The 22,255-nt window shown below is 37.9% G+C and overlaps 1 protein-coding gene across 2 annotated transcripts in view; it reads right to left on the reverse strand.

Moving 5' to 3' along the window:
* rgs3a (regulator of G protein signaling 3a) overlaps nt 1-16,955 on the reverse strand; it is a gene marked incomplete at its 5' end in the record, with an annotated part of 156,352 nt that extends 139,397 nt beyond the window's left edge. Inside the window, one exon of one of the 2 annotated variants that reach the window (XM_080875367.1) lies at nt 16,838-16,955. In XM_080875367.1, the coding sequence (XP_080731493.1) occupies nt 16,838-16,916 (79 nt within the window). Of the gene's footprint in view, nt 1-16,832 lie in introns of both variants that reach the window. The other variant, XM_080875371.1, reaches the window with a different exon arrangement.
* Between the last annotated feature and the right edge of the window lie 5,300 nt (nt 16,956-22,255).

Consider the following 22,255-nt stretch of genomic DNA (forward strand, 5'->3'; position numbering starts at 1 on the left):
GGCAGTAAGTTAAGAATTTCCTGGGTGTGGATCGATGTGTCACAGATGTGAGAACAGTATCAGCTTTTTCATTTAGCGCTCAGAAAAACTGATAAGTATATTTTCATATTTTTAACTGCTTTGTATCTGATATATAACTTTGACAGACATCTAAAGTTTGTTTTAAGGATCTCATCAGTCTGTTGAAATCGTCATAATGAAATACCACACTGACCTTTTTTTGTTTGTTTGTTAAACTTTGCAAGTATAATACCTGGTAAAGATTAAACAGCCTCTAGGGTCTGATAGCATTTGTGAGTGTGTGTTTGTGCAATTTCTGGCTGCAACTTGTGACTTTTTCTCACTTCAGTTTTTAGCATCAAGTCAAAGTCGCCAAAACTTTGTGTGTACGGCTGTCATCGTCCGCTATGACCTGTCACTTTTTCTCCTTCTTGCTCACACTTTCTGTCTACAGGTTTTTCTCTCTCTCTTCTTTCCTGTACGTTTCCACAACTTTAGGAGGTTTGCTAACCATGTTGACATGGCCACTGCTAACATCTCCTTTGTGCTATTTTTAATTAATCCTCCTCATAAAAGCACAGTCTGAAGCTAAAATGAGGGTGCCTCATTGTGTGATAACGCCACTGGCACTTCTGTAGCTGGGGTGCAAGAGATGTTTGTCGTTCCCACACTAAACTTGGCATGGTTTCGTGCTAGTGGCCGCAGTGGAAGAACAAAGTGAAAACACTGTGAGAAATATCTTCCTGGTCTGAACAGGACTCATATAAAATCGGTCATGAAGTAGCCCCAAAGTACCAAACTTCGCCTGCTGTATTTGGCAATGTTGATAAAAGCTCAACCAAAGAGATATGCAAAAAATCCAGATGAGCAAGAAAAAAAATAAGACCAAAGAAAGACAGTCTGAACACTGACAGCTGGGAGTCAGAGGTTATAGAAAAATAACATAGAATTATGTAATAAAGTATGGGTCATTTTCCAGAAAACATTTCAGTAAAGAACGATCTAATTATATGTAATCAGTGTAATAACTAAGGAATAGTGAGGTTTCATTGGTTTTACATTTGGTAAATGTCACTTTGTTGTTTCTAGTAAAAAAAAAAACATAGCTCATAAATAAAACACAGATGCAAGTGTTTTCCTTTTTTAAAGTCCCTGAACAATATATTTGTCCTATTTGACACAGATCAAATGAATGAAATGAGTTTAGTAAAGATAATATATTACATAGAATATACACAGTATAAGAAGTTATAAATATATATATATATAATAGCCATCTGGTTGGTAAGGTCCCATTATAAAGCCTATGAGCATTTTCACTGTTTATATTTGGTTGCTTTAACCTCCTAGGACCTGGCGTCCACATATGTGGACATCACATTTTCGGTTATTTAGACTAAAATACTCAATTTTGCTCTACATGGGCTTGATATCCACTTACAAGGACATTATACTGCTACTGTTCTATCAAAATTTTAAACCAATATCCTCATATGTGGCTCTTATTTTTCTTAAAAACAAAATAAGGTAAAAAAAAATAAAATAAAATCTGGTCATTCTTTGTTTTTACATTCATCGGGCTCCAATATGCCCAAATATCAAAGAGAAATTAAAAATGCATGCCGTGGAAGAGTTCGGGTCTTAGGAGGTTAAAGCTGTTGTTGACACCTGTTTGTCATGATACCACCCACCCAATAATCAGGTTACTAAGATGTGAAAGGAGTGGGATTGAAAGGGCTACAGGTGTAATAAATTGCCTTTCAGGAGGTGATGAGGGTGGATGCCAGGGTTAGTGATTGACTGGCGGGGATTTTGAAAGACTACTAAACATTGAGCTCTAAGTGCAGTGAGGAACCGTGACCCAAGACCGAGCACTGCACGAGCTGGCCCAAACATCACTGAAGTGAGTGAAGATGGGGACAGCCAAATGAACTTTGTGTTGGAAATCCACCAAGACTTGAAACAAGTGAGTGAGGTTGTAGGGTAAGGGTGCCAAAGACTTCAATGCAAGGCTTAGCTTTTCAAACCCAGAAGCCAGATCCATCTTTAACAAATGTATATACAATTATGTTAACAGAACATAGGTTGCAAAGATTTAAGTTCCTGTTTCTTTATATAGATATTCAGTCTCCTCTTTTCCCACTTTGTACATCCTCAATGTCCTTGCCTCCATCTCTTGTGTTGGAGAGAGAGTGGTCGAGAAACAGCCATTTAAGAAAAATGAGACATCCTTGCAACAAAGCTAACATTTAAAGTTGATGTCAGTTCAATATAAAATGTGACACAAGCACATTGTGTCACATTGTGTCACACTCTGTCACATTGTGTCAAGAGGACAATCTGTCCTCTGTTTGTTGTAGCCAGCTGCTGCAGTATTTTATCATATCAGATGGCATTGAACACGAACAGTGTTCATGACAACATATGGACTGTCATGGCCACTTTGATAGATACATATGGTTCAAATGTTTCTTAATGGAGATATCTAATCAGCCAATCACATGGCAGCAATTTAATATGTGAATATGATCAAGACCACATGCTGAAGTTCAAACTGCACAACAGAATGATGAGGAAAGGGGATTTAAGTGATTCTGATGTAGTATGGCTGTTGGTGCCAGATAGATTGGTGTGAATATTTCACAAGCTTCTGATTGACTGGAATTTTCTCACACAGCCATCTCTAGGGTTTACAGAGAACGAAAAAAAGAGAGAAAAAAGTGAGCAGTTCAAAATATCTTTTTGATTTTAGAGGTCAGAGGAGAATGGCCAGACTGCTTCACGTTGATAGGAAGGAAAAAGTAACTCAATTAACCACTATTTACAACCAGCGTATGCAAAAGAGCATCTCTTTTCGAACCTGGGATGTGCCAATATGGGAGATTCACATGATAGATGTGCAGCAGATGAGTGATGCTATCAAGTCGATATGGAGCAAAATCTCAGAGGAATGTTTCCAGCAACTCGTTGAATCTATGCCACAGAGAATTTAGAAAGTTCTTAAGGAAAAAGGGATCCAACCCAGTACTAGAAAGGTGTACCTAATAAAGTGACTGGTGAGTGTATTTAGGGCTACTTTTAACAAAATATGACAAGATATACCTGATCTTTAATCACACACATAGACTGTGAAGGGCAGAAAGTGTCTTAAATAATAAAATGTCCTATAAATGCAAAGATGTTTTTATTTCTAGAGTCCTCCTCCTGGCATTGTATATTCAAGCTGTGCATCACCCCTCTTTCATGCATCACAGGCAAAAACACTTCCTCAAAGGATACATCTGCACATCCTCTATTACTTCTCCAGCAAGCCTCCTCACTCCTGTCTCCTCCAAATGAATTTAAGGAACTGAGACATCTTTCAACACTGCATGCTAAAACTGACTCCAGATTGCAAGTAGGACAGAATAGACAAAAAAGTACACACCCTATCTATCAAAAACATCCACCAGAAAAAAAGAAAAAATCAAGAAATAACTGAATGTCATTTTTCTCTTTGAGCATCTTAACTCTTAACACAATCTGATTTCAAAGAGGCAGGTGTACTGCTTCTACAGGAGTCATAACAGTGTACTTCCTTTCTGTGATTAGTAAAATTTGTGTGGATGCAGTTTAAGACAAGAGGCACAACATATATGACATTGTCAACCCATTTTCACCCACAGCGCCTTCTAAAAACAGTGGAAAGAAGCTGTCCCCTCACTATAAGGCTTTTCTGGGAAGCTGATGACAGCAGAGACGGCCTGCAGCAAAGGACTGTAAAACCATTGGTAGATTATAGTAAGTGCCAATAAACAGAATTTATTAAGATGAACAAGCGAGACTTGAGTTAATGTCTTTAAAGCTGTAGGGCTTAAAGCATGATACAAAACAGGTCTTTTAACATAGAATTAATAAAGACTCTAACAGTAGGCATGCATCACGTTCAATGTCATTTTTTCTTTCTACATAACGTTACATCTAGTCACCATAACAAGTTTCTACTTTTGTTATTATTATGTAGTTACATACAAAAACATCATATGTGGAGTGGCTGTATGAACATAAACATAACTATGAATGCTGTGATGATTAAAATTATGTTTTTCACCTCTATACTCAACTATTTCCCTCCTGCAGCAGTTGTAGTAATATTACCATGAACCTTTTTCACACATTGGGGTGAGAAAAAGTGGTTTATTATAAGAGCCCAAACTAAATCCATTTAAAGATGTCCAGTAGTGTTTTGGCAAATATCTTGCTTAAAAGCTTTTGGTAACACTTTAAAATACTAATACAAACAAATTTCTTCCAGTCAGAGAATGTTGCATATAATTTAATGTTTGCTTGATGCATAAAGTTAAAAGATTAAAACTAATAAAACAAGTTTTAAAAAGGGACTGTTCCATTTGATTACATTTTATTTGATGGATTATGCAGAAAAAGTAGAATTGGGCTGAAAGATCTCTCGCTTTATTACCTATTTAGGGGATAAATCATGTTTTAAAAAGTAACTAATTACTTTTGAAAATAAGTAATCAGGTTGTGTAATGGGATTACTTTTTTGGGAAGTAATCAGTAATTAGTTACTGATTACTTTTTTCAAGTAACTTGACCAACACTGTTCCTGTGTAATAGAATTTCAAAATATTTTATTTAAAATTACAATCAGTGTCGGTCAAATTACTTGAAAATAGTAATTAGTTACTAATTACTGATTATCTGAGCAGCGTGCTCAGTGCTTGCTCAGATTTTAAGTTTATGTTTTCGCTGTAGAAAGATTTCTTCTCACGCAGAGTGTAGTAGAAAGTGCAGTAACGCAGCGTGCTTACGGGAAAGTAACAGTAATCTAATAATTGTTTTGCAATAATAATCCCTATATTCGTTACCTGAAAAAGTAATCGGATTACACATTACTGCCCAATTCAGAATTGAATTGAATTGAATTGAATCTTTATTTTGAACATGTTAAAAAAAATCAATTACAATGTAATTATTTTTACTAATCAACACATAAAGGTAGGCACACTAGATAGAGACTGGACATACTGTAATTTAAGTAGTCTGGTAGGTGGGTAAGTAGGTCATTTTAAGTAATGTGTAACTTTAGTTATTTCACAGGAAAAGGGACACTCCTTTCCTGTGAACTTCTTTTCAAAGTCATGTTTGAGCAGTAAGTGTGAAAGAAAAAAAATTGTTAGACTTGGCTCCATCATTATAAGATCAGATACCGTAGTTACTTATCAGTACTTAAAATTACTAACAGTATAATCTTTTTTTGTAAAAAAACTGATTTCTTACCCCCTAACTGTAGTGTGTATTCCTTAAAGAATTTGTATGTAAATATAATTACACTGTAATTTCAAAATAAAATATAAGAATAAGAATTGCACCCTTAGTCGTGGGCTTTATTTTAAAGCGTTACAAAAATGTTGCACTTAATAAACACCAGAAACATATCGCTTCTGCTGTATTTTAATTTGCATAACACAGCAGGTGATACCATGGAAAATAGTTAATACTATCAAAATACAGTCACTGCCATATCACCTAACACAGAGAAAGAAAAAATTAAACCAAAAAGAGGCACTAAGTAGAAGGACAGAGCTGTCCTTACAGAAAGCACAATGACTGTCAGGGCAGGATGTCGACATTTTAGAAGCAGAGGTTACACCCTGTGAGATGAGAACTGACTTAATCGAGCATAGCAGATGAGACAGCACACGGTGAGTCAGTATGTGCACAAGTGAAAACTCTCGACACATAAGCACGCATGCAATTCCACTCCAATGCCCTCATGGACAGAGAGCTACTATGTGCTGTAGCCATCAAACTAACCCTGTCATCCAAAAATAATCTCCATGCACAAGTGTTCTCTGTTTGGAGGCTATCCAGGTTGCGGTCAAGAAAAGATCACAGTCTTGAGCTTAATCATTACACAAGACAAGCTCAGAGCCACGCAAACAATACTGTGAAGCCGCACCTGAAAGATTAAAAGCTCATCAGGCAAAAAAAAAATGAAATGATAGAGTTTCTATTTTTCAGCAAAGCACAATGATGGATCAAATACCAAATTTGGCGTGCCAGACTACACACAGTACTGTGTTTTCTGCCACTCCTTTCTTAATGTTTTGTAAGGAAAATGAGATCTTGACTTAAAAGTCAACAACCTTCAGTATGAACACCTTTATTTTTTCACACAGTGCGAACTCTCACTTTTATGCAATGTCTTTAAGTAGTCTTCAGGAACAGTTCTCCAGGCTTCTTGAAGGACATTCAAAGCTCTTCTTTGGATGTCAGCTGCCTTTAGATCAGCAGTCCCCAACCCCCGGGCCTCGGACCAGTACCGGTCCGTGAGTCGTTTGGTACCGGGCCGCGAGAGTTGAGGCTCAGGTGTGAAATGTATGGTTTTCAGGGTTTTTATCGGTTTTCAGCGTTATTTTGTTAACGTTTTTAACGTTAACTCGGTTTTCCTGGGTCTTTTCATGTGTGTTATGAATAAATCTTCTTTTTTTCGGTACCGGTACTAGTTTTATTTTGTTGCATTTATCCGCGACACCTTAAAGGCCGGTCCGTGAAAATATTGTCGGGCATAAACCGGTCCGTGGCGCAAAAAAGGTTGGGGACCGCTGCTTTAGATGATCCCATTCTACTTTAACCCTCCTGCCTTCTTGGGACCTTTTTGTGCCACTGCTATGTGTTAAATGGCTGCCATTTCCACTGTGTTCAGTGGAATATAACCAAACTTGCCACAGGATAGTTTTTACCTGTCAATGTTAATATTCCAGTGTGAATTCCTTAAATCAGCCTAAAATGGCTGAGCAGCAGAAATCCCCACACCCATCACCCTGGGGACCATTTTCTGCCCATTGACTTCCATTATAAACGCTATTTTTCAACCCCAAATTATCATCATATGATTTTATTTTTTCTTCTTTTCTTGGATGTCAATGAAGACTCAGGGCCTTGAAGTTTTAATTTTTAAATTGCAAAAAAAATGCAAAAAAAATAATGGCAGGTCAAAATGTATGTTGGTGCCAATCTTTGGTCCATCTAAAGGCCTACTTATAATGACAATCACATATTACTTCAACTGGTTTTTTGTGGAAATATTTAGTTTCGTTTTTTGGTTTTTGGGGCTTATAACACAGGGCGCTCATGTAATAACACTGGGATTTGAAGGGTTAAAACAACGAAAATATAATTAAAACTTTACATGAATATTTCAGGGAGAAGTAGTTTTACAAGGTTGGCTAATTTAAAGTGGAATAAAATATGGATATATGGTCTTTTTATGGCGTGGCTGAGAATGGTCCCTAGGGTGATGGGTGTGAGTTTTTTAAAGGATGGCAGGAGGGTTAATAATGTTGAGGTCCAGGCTCTGAGGGGGCTAATCCATGACTGATAGTATTATACTTAGTGCTTTTCTATACAGTTATGCTTTTATTGCACTGGCCATGAGATCATTATGATCACTTTTACATGTTCATAATTCATCAATCTTTACAAAATCCAATAAAAGCAAAAATGCACCCAAAAATGAAACAAAACTTTGGATTCACCACTCCATCAGACCCGTTGCCACTGATTTTCAGTCCAGTTCTTGTGTAATTTGGCACACCTCTGCTTTTTCTGTTTCTCTTCCTTAAGTACTGACTTCTTGACTTCCCTTCCACTGAGACCCTTTCTGATGTGGCTTCAACAAACAGTACATGGATCAGCTGAACAGCCAGGTCCTGTGTCAGGTCTTTGCTGTATTCTCTTCTGTTTCTTAAGGACAACACTTTCAAATGCTGTTCATATGCTACAGATCGTTGTTTAGGCCTGCCGTTTGTTCCTTTGAAATGAGGGCTTGCTCAAGACCTTTGCTCAGCACTGTAAATTCAGTGAACTTCAATTGAATATATTGCTGTGATACCTTTAAAGATCCGAAGAAATGCACTCTACCTTTTTCTTCATCACTGCTTTGGCTTTTTAGATATGCAATGAATGTACCCTTGGGTGGCAAAGATGCTCTGCTGTCCTGCGTATTGAAGGATTCAGAGCAGGAATTTAAAATGCCAGGCTTATTCAGGTGAAGGTTAGGGGAAAACAAGCTCTCTTTGTTATAGAGATGCCAACCTGACAAGCTTTACAGAAAGGGAAAAAATTCTTTAATTAAAATAATACAGCACAATAAAAGGTCTAGAATGAGGCTTTTTGTAGCAACAGTAAAAACTAATGAGTCTCCTTAACAATAAAAGTATTCAGCAGGTTGCAGCAGCAGAGACGGTTACACTAAAAGAAATTAGACAGGAAAGAATAAAACACAAAACCCTGAAAATATTTATTAAATTGACTACACAGAAGAAGACGTGTGCGCTAGTGCGTGTGTGTGTGTGTGTGTGTGTGTGTGTGTGTGTGTGTGTGTGTGTGTGTGTGTGTGTGTGTGTGTGTGTGTGTGTGTGCATGTACATCTGTGTATGTGTGATGTGTGTGAGACACAGCCACAGTGTTGTAAAAATCCAAACTATTACCAACTACTAGACTCTGTTCATTTAAATGGAAATTAACACATAACTTCACTTCAATCCTTATTTAACTTCAATTTTTGCTCCATTCGTTTTTACACTAGAGATGTACCAACACACTCATGTATTATCAATTCACAAACTGGCATCAACTTTGGGAAAAGGCAAACTTACAGCAAGTAAAAAAACCTACCTAAGGTTTTACACAGTGAGCAAAGATATGTTATGTAAACTATGGCAATACTCCATATTAAATATTAAGTAGTGTTCTGTTTTATTTGCATCAAGCTATTTCCCTGAATGTGTTTTGTATCTATTTCTTCAAGCTGCACAACAAGTTACATAAATAGTGAAATCAGCTTGTCAGTGTTTTCTGATGTCATTCATTTGAATATCATAACTCATACAGCAGTGGTAAAATACTACAAGACAAATGCAATTCGAGCAAAGACATTTAAGGAGAGAGGCAGAGAGTGACAGCTTTAAAAAAAGAGACAAGATGAGAGAAACTTATACTGATGTGCTAGCTGTAGAATATGAGTACAGCAAAGTCAGAATACAGATTTACTGAATTTAAATCCACCAAAACACTTTCTAAGCTACACTATCTGCAGTACATTTAGGATGTCTTACATGTGCTGCATAAATGGCCCTAACCATAAAGACTTGCTTCATGTTCAAATGAGGGGACAGAGACAGCATACGTTTGAGTGACATCTGCATAAAGAATTGGCTGTTAGTCAGCGCAGTCCATTCTTCTCCCTCTCTCTTTAGTTTCTGCACAACCTCAAAGTAATTTCTTTCTATTTTCCATCACTATGCTGAAAAGCTGGCAAGGTAATCTTTTCATGAAATTCTGCTCTTTTTGTCCTTTAGTCTTACTCGTGGTGATTGTGACCAGTAAACTGAATTTTAACTTTATCTTTTCTCAGAAGGGCAGCGGGCTTATCCGCGTGCTGCTTTGATAAGGTCACATGTATGGGCTCCTTCTGGCGACGCATCGTATTTGAGCATCAACACCACCACTTCTGTGTCAGGGAGACCACACTACTGTTGTGTACTGATACTTTTTTTTGCTTTTCTCTCCTGCAAACAAGCATTTTTATCTTGGTCCTCCAGATCTTTGCTTGACTTCCACAGTCACGCTTAAATGCCATTTCCTGATGAAACTTTGGACATGGGATTTTTCAAGGTTCTTTATATTTTTACGGGCTGCTGCTGCTTTGAAGGAATCGATTAGCCTCATTTAAAGTTGCCTGCACGGCTTACGTAACTCCATGGCTGTTAAATGCTGCTACATTCACATTTAATGAATATAAAAGGCAACAATATTTGATAAAGGCCATATTTTGATGCATGTTTGTTGTCCAATTTCAATTGAGTTCACTTAAAAATTTGAAAAATGTGAAATATGCTACTAACACTTTCTTTTTTATTATTTTTCTTAAAATGCCCTTGCTATTTTCCACTCACTCAATTTAGGAATGAGCAGAGAAAAGGCCTCATGGAAGGGTTATGCCTTGTATTTGTATGTGTGTGTGTTTGTGTATGTGTAGGTCCTTGTTACTTTTTAGCTCGCCCTTATTCCTGTTGCCTTAATAGGCTTTGCTGCTTATTTGTTACATTTACATATGAAAACCTGCACCCCGAGATCATCCGGTCAGGCCATGCCAAGAGACACTGACAGTTAAAGCTGCCATTATCAGCATTAAGGAGCAAGAGAACAGAACAGCGGTAATCCCTGTTCGGTAACATCTTCTGTGAGAAAAGGAACCATTTTGAAAAGTTTGGAAACTGCTGTGTATGGGATTTAAAGTTTTCATCTGGGGAGAGTGCCAAATCATCCCATTTGATCCAAGGGAGGAACAAAGAGCAGATTTGATGAGAGGTGTCCTCTCGTTTCTTCACTGAATTTCTTTTAACAGGCTTGTTATATAACATCCAAAAAGCTCTTCTTCCGGGTTAGTTGCCAAAATCTCTGAAATGGAGCTCCTGCTGCATTATCTAATCAGGGCTTTAGATCAATTTTATTGTGTCCATTGACTCTACGGAGAGAGGCACCATATAATGTGAATATCTCCTGAAAGACAGAACTGCATTCTTCACTAGGTCAATAGGTCTCCAGAAATTTAGTAACTGGAAGACAGAACATATCATATTTCTAACAGATCTTGTCACATATTTGATGCTCTGTGCACTTCATAACAAAGAAACTTCAATTTACTGGCTGTTCTGAGGAAGGGATAAGAGATAAACGCTGCACGGGGTGAGACCATTAAGGAACACCCAAGTGTGTGTGCAGGGGGAAAAGCTGCCAAATGGAAAGCTGTTGTAATTTAGGGAATAATCTTTGTTCAAGTGCATGAACATATAAGTATTTTCCAAGTATTCAGCTTAGTGCATCCTCAATTGTTGCACTTACGTTATTCTAGGTTTCTTGCTTTTTTTTGCTTAGCTAAAAACAGTAGAGATATGATAGACAGCTCCCAGAAATAACAGTTCCTACAAAAACATGGAAGTCAGAGTTAGAGTATCCACAGAGAGCATTTAATCACAACTAGCAAGCACCTGTAGGTGATACAACTTTAAGAAAAAGTTTGAAAAAAATTAGTGGTTGCCCAGTGACTGCAGAGAATTTTTCGCATTGCGCAACTGACTAGGTAGTTGCAGTGACTAACTCTCAAGCGATTGCAAGGTGATGGTCTGGATCGCTTGGTGGGAGGCAACCTGTCTCCAAACTGTCACAGGCTGACTCAAACTGACTGCAATCACACTCAAACATACTGGTAAAGTTTTGCAAATAAATGTCACCTAAATAAGTGCCTAAATAATAAATGCAGACAGACTGCCAGCACCTTGCTATCCATCTGAGTCATGACTATGACTGTGTCATTTTGTAGTTACTGCAGCATCTATTTGGGAATTTTTGAATTTCTGTTTCAAGTCTATAAGATTCTGAATGTAGTTAGTTAATGAGAATTTCCACTGTATCCAGACAGTAACAGATTTACAACAGATCTGAACAGATTTGTCCTTTATGCTGATTTATGACAGTTAATTCCTGTTTTTTCACTTACAGATTTCATATAATTTGCAAATTCAAATTACAAGCCCAGCTGGCAACTGACTGCCAGTCTGTACAGACCTGGTCTGTGTCTCTGAAGCAGGCATTTTAAAAGACATCAAGATTGCAGGTTCATTGCACATGATCGCATAAGTTCATGGCAAAGCCTGAAAATGGACATGGACACGAGTTGCCTAGTCTCTTTTGATAGACCTCACAGGAAGTGAAACTTCAACTTGAGTGTAAAAATGACCAAATAAAGTATAAATAGCTGGTCCAGTGTGAGATTCAAACTCTAGTCTCTAGTGAGAAAGAAGTGACTCATGGCTTTGCCACCACCCCCTGCCTCCTAAGATCCACTTCAATGCACTTTCAAAGTGATAGCACTACAATTTGTGTTACAAATAAATACTACCTTTAACTCAACCCTTAAAATGTTACCTCAAAATGGCCAGATTTGCCATGAAGCCTTTGTTATTTTCTGTCGGACCAGCACCTATACACGACGTTGCAAATCTGAGATGGTCTTTAAATAAAATTTATTTTAAAACACAGTTTATTTTAAATCCACATAAAACACTTCATTTGGATTTCTTCTATGCTTTGTTTGCTGTTCCTCTATTCTCTCCCTTTCCAAGTCAGTTACACATCAAAATCTTTAAAATTTCAGATTAGGCACCAAAAAACCCCTGAAAAAAACATTTGCATTGCAGCTGGCAATAGGTTGTGTAAAGTTGTTTCAGTGGTTTGTTTTGTGTTCACGATCCCCCTGAACAGTCCTAAGGGGCAAGAATAATTGGCAAGGGAGTGGAAGTGGCCTCAGTCTGTTGCTGCAAAATGTCCAGCATTATCAGAGAAGGATATCATCGACTTCAATTTGGAAAGGAGAAAACTATACTGCAGATAGCAAACGCCCAAGGGGAAGAGAAAGCATTAGGTCCTCACATTGTCCGCAGATGAAGTTCAGTGGTTGGCAGCGAAAAATCTTTCTCTAAGGGGTCCACAGGCACACTCAAACAAACAATAGAAGCTTTCTGAAAGAACTCAAGCTCGTGGCCAAATTTGACCCACTTTTGAAAGGGCACATTGTCAGGATGAACTCAGTGAGAGCCCACATGAAAAGATCATGCATTCCATAACGCCAAACCACAAAAATCATAGTAATAATACTTTCTTTTAGTTAAAGTGTCTGATGTCGGGTGCACCAAGCATTTGGTTCATTTTTTGAAATCCTTCCAAGAACTAAATATCCCCTCTGAAGACTACACAGGTCAGGCATATGAGAGAGGGGGTATCCAACATAACTTGTACAGCAACAGACAGAAATAATGTAAAGTGTTAGTTCAAGGCATAATCAATTATAATATGTTACTGCAAGTGTAAGATATTAGATGGCTTATTCAGGTTATTCAGGCCTGAGAGGGAGAATTTTGATTGTTTTATATGTTCGAGACGGTCAAAATGTTTAATCGTGCAACAAGGTGGGATGATTTATGCATTTTCTTAAAAAGTAACTGAAGACAATTTTTAAGGACACGTGTCTCAAAGTACAAACAAAAGCCCAACTATGAACAAATGTCAGCAAAATGTTTACACTAGTATGACTATAAATGCTCATCACACCCTGATACAATTAAAAGTTGTATACAGACCATGCTTCTCTCCATCTAGAATACACAAATTATTTAAAGGCACTTCACCTATATATGTGATATGTTCAACAGATCAAGGAACCCTTACTCATCAGTTTATTCAGACTAACAGATTACTGACTTTTTGGGGTCCTCTATTTGACTTTTTCACTGCTGCTTTTAATAGGTAGCTCCCTTTTCCCTCTTTCACAGTGTTATTTTTGATGGTTGATTTGAGCAGATCATTATGAGGCTCAGTCCATTTCCTTATCAATGCTATTAGCAAGAAAAATTCTGCTGGAAGTCCAGACCGATTCAGCTTTATTTATACAACACTTTAAAACAACAGTAGGTGGCTGAGGACATTAGGAAGTGTGTTACACCTACAGAAAATTAGATACACTAAGTCAAACAAAGCAGATCTCTTTCAGGAAAAAATGCTTTATAGTCCCAGGTCTGATTGAATAGTTTAATGAATCTTCATTGGGCTCATGGACAAACAATGCAGTATTGTACTATGAAAATTCAAAACATGTTTTGTTTGTTGTTCATTTTGTTTTGTATACCTGCAACTTCTAAGTCTTAAAAACTAATAATCAGAAAAAGTTACTTAAAAAAGTAATCCTGACTAAAAATAGAACTACAGCTTCTTATATTAATACTAACATCAGCAATATAAATTGGATATTTTTTTTAAAAAAAGCACTGTAAGTGCCTATTTTTTAAAACTTGAGGGAATAAAAATCACTTTTAAGTTACCACTGTTGCAACGTTTTCAGCTATTTCATCTTGAGTTGGGCAAAACTGTTGGTGTCTGTTAGGCAGTTGTGCCTAAAGGGAGGGTGTTTGTTATAAAGAGACTCACTTTCTGTGATCAGCTGTTGGAGATAAGTGGGTGGATCAGTTTTATGTTTTATGATAAAACAGCATCCGATGACACTAATTTGTGAGATTAGCGTCCACCCAGATAATCCAGTCCTCCTCTACATTTTTTATCCAACTCAAATTCATGTTCAAACATGTAAACATGGCCCATAATTACCGGCTCACACACATCCTGCTAGGGTGTATTTGAGTGGCTGTCACTGTTTTAATTGGAGAACACTTAACGCATATGAATTGATGAGCTGTCTGAGCTGTCAGACTGTCAGGTTCCTCTGGGTCAAGGCTGTTTGTTTGCTTTCAGAGTGGATGGATGACTGCTGAGCAGGAGAGCATCTAATAATTTATGTCTTATATTAATAAAACAGTTTTCACTTGTATTTTGGGGCATTTTTCAGCATTTTGTGTGAGAAAGTTGTAGCTATAGTGTCTAGTTTTAGAGACTGCTTATAATAAAGTTCATTTGTGAACTCTTTTTAGTCAAATACATTGGGAGGAAAGTAGAAAGAGTATAATCTTGGGTCTTTTTTTTCTTTGTCCACAAGTATTTCACTTTCTCTTTCTTATCAACAGGAAAACAGTTGTCACTGATTGGATTTTTTTAAAGCAGTGCAGTGTGTCCATTTTTTCATGCTTTCATAGTCCTGTTCATTAGGAATACCCTGCCTGCAATTATAAGTCCAAAGTACAGTCAACTAATTTTCACAAAGTGAAATGTTGAAAGGATCATATAATATACACTATATTGCCAAAAGTATTCACTCATCCATCAAAATCATTGAATTCAGATGTTTCAGTTATGGCCACAGGTATATAAAATCAACAATCTAGGCATGCAGGCTGCTTATACAAACATTTGTGAAAGGGCTCTCAGGGGCTCAGTGAAATCCAGCAACTGGGAACAATAGCAACTCAGCCACGAAGTACTGGGTGTAAAATCAAAGAGCAGGATCAGTGGGTGTTGAGGCACATAGTGCACAGAGGTCATCAACTTTCTGCAGAGTCAATTGATACAGGCCTACAAACCTCATGTGGCCTTCAGATCAGCTCAAGAACAGTAAGTAGAGAGCTTCGTGGAATGGATCTCCCTGGCTGAGCAGCTGCATCTAAGCCTTACATCACCAAATGCAAAGCGTCAGGTGCAGTGGAGTAAAGCGCACTGCCACTGGACTCCAGAGCAGAGCAGACGTGCTCTCTCAAATCACGCTTCTCTGTCTGGCAATCGGATGGACGAGTCTGTGTTTGGCAGTTGCCAGGAGAACTGTATTTTTCGGCCAAGTGTAAAGGTGGTGGTGGTGGTAGTTGGGGGGTGGGGTTGACATCTTAGACAATTTCGTGCTCCCAGCTTTGTGGGAACAGTTTTGGGATGATCTCTTTCTGTTTCTGTTTCAACATGGCTGCACACCAGTGCATAAAGCTAGGTCCATAAAGACATGGATGAGTGAGTTTGGTTAGAACTTGACCTAAACCCAGCAGTACACCTTTGGGATGAATTAGAGCAGAGACTGGGAGCTTTCTCGCTTAACATCAGTGTGTGAACTCACAAATTCACTTCTGGAAAAATTGGTAGAAAATTCCCATAAACACTCCTAAACCTGTAGAAAGCCTTCACAGAAGAGTTCAAGCTCTTATAGCTGCAAAGGCTGAGCTGACATCATATAAAGCCTCTGGATTAAGAATGGGGTGTTACTCAAGTTCATATGCATGTGAAGACAGATGAATTAATACTTTATATTATCTAACAGAGACACAATATAGTGTATCTCTGTTGTTAATTTCCACAAAGTTAATTTCCACAAAGTTAATTTCCACAAAGTGAATGTTGAAATATGTTGTAAAAATATAGGTATAAAAGTTAAAAGTTATGAGCAGAAACTGGAGGGATTGTGGGATAAAATTAATTCATTAATGGTCCACATTAAACACTGAAGTCAATAATTGGCTTGCGTAATGATCCCTTCTCCAGAGTTAGCCTGGAACTCTCTCTTAAAAAGAAAATTGACAGACAGGCATAACCTGTTTTCCTCCTTTTATCTGAAATATCAGCAGTTCTCTGGTACAGTAAAGCAATTTTTATTTGTGCTGTAACTACATGGGAATTTCACAATAAAATATAAAATGCTTTGATGTTTCACTACAAAGATAGGTGCTAATCTTCTGCTTAGGTCTTTAAAGTCAGCCACAGTTGGAACTTGCCTCTGGCTTCCTGCTTGCACACCCACACATGCATCACAGGCATAAAATACAAAAGTCCCCCCCACAACTTTAACCACACCCCTGTAATACCTTATCCATATTAATTTACTCTATACTGACTGATAAATACTGGATAATGGATGAGGCTTTCGTCTCGGTAAACAGTGCAGGTCGACCTCCTCCAGTTTGGATAATACCCTCCATAAATGATTCAATGTGTCATCGGATAAAGAGGAGAAGCCTCATTACCAGACTAAAGGACATGTTACTACATCTGAGCCCACTTGTTGCTGGGAGTAATATGCTTGTCAACTTAGATGCACTGCTGGATTGAATGCCTCTGGTGTCACAAACAGTGACACACGTTTTTATAAAATTAACACAATCCTTTACCAATGTGCCAATGTGGTCAGTAAATAACACATCCGGATAAGTGCCATTGCTAGCTCTTCTATACTCTCATAGTCATTGGTATTGGTGGGTTTATGCCAACCATATTTTACCAAAAATAGCACAGTGTCAGTCTAGCCCTACAGTATTCAGATGGTATTTCAAATAAAAGAAATTTACCTCACCATAGGTACTGACTAGGAAGGATGATGTCTCTGAGGGATTGGCAGGGGGTTTCCGCAAGAAAACTCTGAGACACGTCATCTTGGAGAGAGCATGCTAGCTGCTACTGCAGACAGGGTGGTTTCAGTAGCTAAAAAGAAGACAGAGAAACCTGATCCTGCTTTGTTCATGAGCGTGTGTGTGTGTGTGTGTGTGTGTGTGTGTGTGTGTGTGTGTGTGTGTGTGTGTGTGTGTGTGTGTGTGTGTGTGTGTGTGTGTGTGCAGGCAGTCAGACAGAATAACAAACATATCTGACCCAGACCCTTTTTTATATATTTTGCTCCCAAGGAGCCGGAAATTTTTGTAACTTTTTACAATGGACTTGCTCAACAGCCCTCCATGGTTTTTGAAGGTCTTTCACAGTTGTCTTTCAGACATTGGCTGCTTTTTCATTCTTTTTCAGTCGTGACAGAGGAAGGTTTTTCTTTTTTGTTAAACCACGTAACACTGACTTATTTATCATTCACTAACAACTCAAACAACTGAAAAAGAGAAGCAATTTTAAATTTAGGCTCTTTCCAGGCTGTCACAAAAGCAGATAATTTGTTCCTAATCCTTTAGCTCAATCTGTGAAAAATGCCAGCAAGGTGATTCTCAAAGTGCTATTAGCTGAAAACCTGGCATATCTCAGCATGCCTTGCAGTGTATTCTTAAAAAATTAAGGAAACTGGCAAAAAGGGAGGGCAAAAGACGAGGTGGCAAACGTGAAAAACTGTCCATAGAAGAGCTTCAAGAGTCCTGGAGCTGTGTGTGAAAGCTGTGTAAGAGAGTTCCGGCTGTATTAAAGAATAAAGCAATGAGAAGAGAAGAAAATATTGACTTTCAAGCTCATTAGAGTTGTTCGTGCTCTGTTTTTGCCTTTTTTGCTGCATTTCCATTTACTTGAATTACATGCATTTCAATATATCTGTTTCCAATTTTTATGGCAAAATTATACATTTTACATGCTCAATGTATTATGATTTGCCTTGTATGCCTTTAACAGCACATTTTTACTGATTAACCTGAATTTTATGATTGTGTACTTTACCTATTTCTTACTATTCCTAATGAGCTACCAAGTAGCAGCGACAGCTTTCCATATGAAGTTAAACAATACGACTGCTGCCTGATAGTGAAAAAGCATCCATTGGATGTATGAGCTGGTTGGTTTAGCACCATTTGCAGATTTGGAGACATATGGGTGACATTCACTGTACTAGACAGCTGTCAGATGGATTTGGCAAATGTTGACATACAAGAGTGTTATTGAAAAGTGAGAGCCAAGGTTAAGATATGAAAAGACTGCCCAGATTCGATCTCTTCATTCCCCGAGGTTAAAGTATTTTGCTTATATAGTTTTTAAAAGGTCAGAACTTATTTTTTTGACGTAAAATATATCTTTTCTTAAATATATTTTTCACACTAAGGTTAAAATTAACTACATGGCAGATTTATTTTGTTTCTTTGAGAAATGTGGTGATCAATTCGAGCTAACAGGAAACAGAACAGAAACGACAGCCGCCTCTAGAGCAAACAACAGAAAGACAAAAAACATGTTTTAATACCCTGATTGAATAATCACCAGGGGAGCACTGTCAAACAGATAAAACTAATCCAGTGTTGTGTTTGCATGTCAAAAATCCAGATTACTTTTGCAGCATGACTTAACACACCTTTGGGTGAAATGTGACACAAGAGCAATGGCTCTAGCACATTGTTTTGACGTCTTTCCCAGTGGCAGTGTACCAGTAACCGAGAGATGAACTTTCCAAATTAATCCCGATTACCAAGCAGACCACCCACCAAGAAGGCACCCAAATCGAGCTCTATTTAAAGGCGACGAAAAAACGGAATCTGGTTAATGGATTTCCCCTCGCCTAGAGCACAAATCAGCAAGTATTGTGCACACAGCATGCTCAGAACGATAGCGTGCACTCAGAAGCTAATGTAGGCTGACAAAAATGATATCAGTTATCTCTTTCTCCTGCCTCTTGTCCCTTCCCCGGGACTTTAAAAAGTCACGATCATTTTCCCTTTCCTCTTATTCTGTCCACCCAGAAAAAGCCCCCTTTTTCCCTTTTTTTTGGGTCCTTATCAGTTACAGTGAAAGGAAAACAAAGGACTTCTCTGAAACCCATACTGCGTTTCCCTGAAAGGAAAGATGGTCAGATAATGCTACTGTGGAATGGCCTGTTTAGGGGTGGGGGGAATGGGTATCCATATGTCAGTCTCTCACACCGAAAATATACACACTGTGTTTGCAGCTTTCAACAGAAATAATAGACTATTCAAACTCCCAAAAGTCCACTCTACCCTGTCTATGTTTAAACAGACAAGTTATACAAGTCCTCTCCGGTATATCCTGCTTTATTCCACAATATGTGCTCCAAAATAGCACACTGGAGAACAGTTGTACCAACGTGTCATATTTTATTGTCTCATAATTTTACTGCTTTTTCTCGCCCATTGCTGGGTTTGTTTGTTTTTTTTAGGATTTTACTTCCATCTAATACAGTCTAATTTGCACATTTTCACTGATGCACTTTGGTTTTGCACAAACTTTTGGATTTTAACTAGTTTTAAAGTTAAATATTAGTACTTTCCATGGGGTTTCAACTAGAGTAACCGAGAAATAATTTATATTTTTTACAGTCTGTCAAGCTAACATTGTGTGGCAAGCCCTAACGTACCATGACCTGAGTGCAGCAGTAGTTTTAGTCCCTAGATGGCCAATATCACATGCCTCAAGTTGTGTTCCAAAGCCACAGTGACCCAATGATTAGATCTAGCAAATAATCCTATGTCCCCATAGGGCTGACACTCAGGAAGTGCAGGAAGTGCAACAGAAAGCTACAAAGCAGAGAAATGTGAAGAAGAGGCAATATTAGGTACTAGTGGAAGAAGAAGGTAAAGGCGAGAGAGACTTAATTAAGATCGGAGTGATAAGCAGGCAAGAATGGGACAAGTTCCCTGAAGAGAAGAATTTTCAATTTGCCCTGGAAGACAGCAGATGACTGTGCAGTTTTTTGACTGCAGGTGAATTCTATCATTGTTGAATCATAAAGGGAGAAGACTACATCCTCAGATGGCCACAGGGACTGCTAAGCACCTGTTGGAGGCGGACTGAAGAGCATGTCTTCTAACTTGTTTCACTGAGTAACAGTCTATTAAGCCTATCAAAAAAAACAAAAGCAATAATGACACAAAAGATCATCATGTGAAGCGAAAAAAGCCTTAATTACAGAAACATTAAAAAAAGAGTACAGACACAAACTTACCATTTATGTTAAAATGCACCCAGTGCAACCAATGCAATGTGTTAGTTAGCAAGGTGCATCCATAGCACACAGACACCAGCTAATTACAGCTTAGTAGGTACTTTCAATTGTTCCCTTATTTTCCATGGGGTCACCACAGCATATGGATCCATATGTCTGATTTGGTAAAGATTTTAAGCTGGATGCCTTTCCTGATCTAAGATTTTTGCTGGGTTTGGGACTGGCACTGGGCAAGGTGTGTGTGCGTGTGTGTGTGTGTGTGTGTGTGTGTGTGTGTGTGTGTGTGTGTGTGTGTGTGTGTGTGTGTGTGTGTGTGTGTGTGTGTGTGTGTCATCCAAGACTGAGAGGACACACAGACACGCGCGCACACACACAAGTCCCTCCCACACCATGGACCACACTAGAGCACAGGTTAAACTCTTGAATAAGCTACACCACACAGCGATCCATATTGTTATTCGGCACATAACTCCATTAAAGAAAAAGGCAATAATATGACGAACATGTTCAATAGGATCGGTTCAGTGATTTCACTGCAAAGGCTAAGCAGTGTCAATTCAAATATCAAGTTTGAAACCATTTGTAGTATAATCTAAATATTATTATGATGGAAATACTTTACTCATTCACTTATTTATGATTGAACAGGTATTCTGAAGATCAACACTGATCAAGACTGCTTGAAAAAACAAACTGTAGATAAGCATCAGCCAGCAGCAGTATCTGAACTGTGTTTGGATGATAGGTCTCACAGTACTACACACAGACTATACTCTGTTAACTGTAGTCTAGGTTCCTGTCTTGCATCTGGTCTTGTTTTTCCTAGAAACCATGGGAACCCTTTTTTTCATTTCAGGTGCTTTTATGAGCTTGGTACTTATGGTATCTTGTGGTATGTTATGATTTTGTAGGTAGTTACCATTTTCTTGTACTTGTTCTGTCAAACTCTGCAGATTTCCACGTAACTTTTTACATTTCACTTTGCTACTTTACATGTTTTTACGCTGTCCGTCTCACAGACACATTACTGAACTGTATGGTGGACTATCATTAAACACGCAACACAGCAGTCTAACCTTGTGCCTGAATGGCTTTTTTTCCTACTTAATTATTAATAGGAAAGGCCAACAACAGAGACATGGCCTACACTCTTTTTAACTAGAGGCTCTTTGAGATTATGATTAATAACCAATAAAGTGGGCTTCAAAGAGTACACATAGTTCTGGGCTACAAACAAACCCAGAAGGACATATAATCAATCTCCCATTATGTCCCTAAACTTGAAAGAAGCAGTCCTTTTAAAAGACTTTCCTTCCTTTTTCAGTGAATTAAAAAAAGGCTACGCTGAATGACAATATCTGCTGTACCCTTTCTAAGTGTGGGATAAATGTTCAGAAAGGTTCGACTAATGTGTCTTTGTATAGGGCACACATATGTTTGAGGAGTTTTAGATGCCAAAGCTTTCAAGCGTTTGAGTCTCTACTTTTAGATTTTTGAATGTTCTTGCGTTCATACTTCTGCTCATTCATTCATTCATTCATTCAGTTATTAAGGTAATAAGAAAGTATCAAGAGTGGACCTATTATCTTAACTTTTTCTCATGGCTTCTATTGTAACCGTAACACTACAAACTAAGTCAGGGCAAGTACAATAAAATTCACTCACATTGATTTTAACTGAAAGAAACCTCAATATAGGCATATGAAAATGATTTTAATACTTTTACTATATTTATCTTAATCTATTCTAAACTATTTAGAAATGTTGTCCAAAAGTATGTGTGTGGAATAACATGAATCTTTGTTGCTTTTTATGCTGTTCCCACTGAATTCATGGAACATTAGAGCAAACAAAATGCAATAGCACAACCTACTGAGCAAAATATGAAATGCACTGTGGATGTTTTGCTCTATATGAACATACTAGAAGAAACATCACTGATGGAAAAACAAGAAAAGAAAAAAAGAATAAGTTAAATATTACCATGCTGAAAATACACCCATTTTATCTTAATTGTTTGCTTAATTCAGATATGGTAATATAAATTCACTGGCCAGTTCATAAGGTACACCTTGCTAGTGTTGGGCTCAATTTGCCTTCAGAGCTACCTTAATTTTTTGT

The sequence above is a fragment of the Rhamphochromis sp. 'chilingali' genome (genome assembly GCF_963969265.1).
Source record: "Rhamphochromis sp. 'chilingali' genome assembly, chromosome: 2".
NCBI lineage: Eukaryota > Metazoa > Chordata > Actinopteri > Cichliformes > Cichlidae > Rhamphochromis > Rhamphochromis sp. 'chilingali'.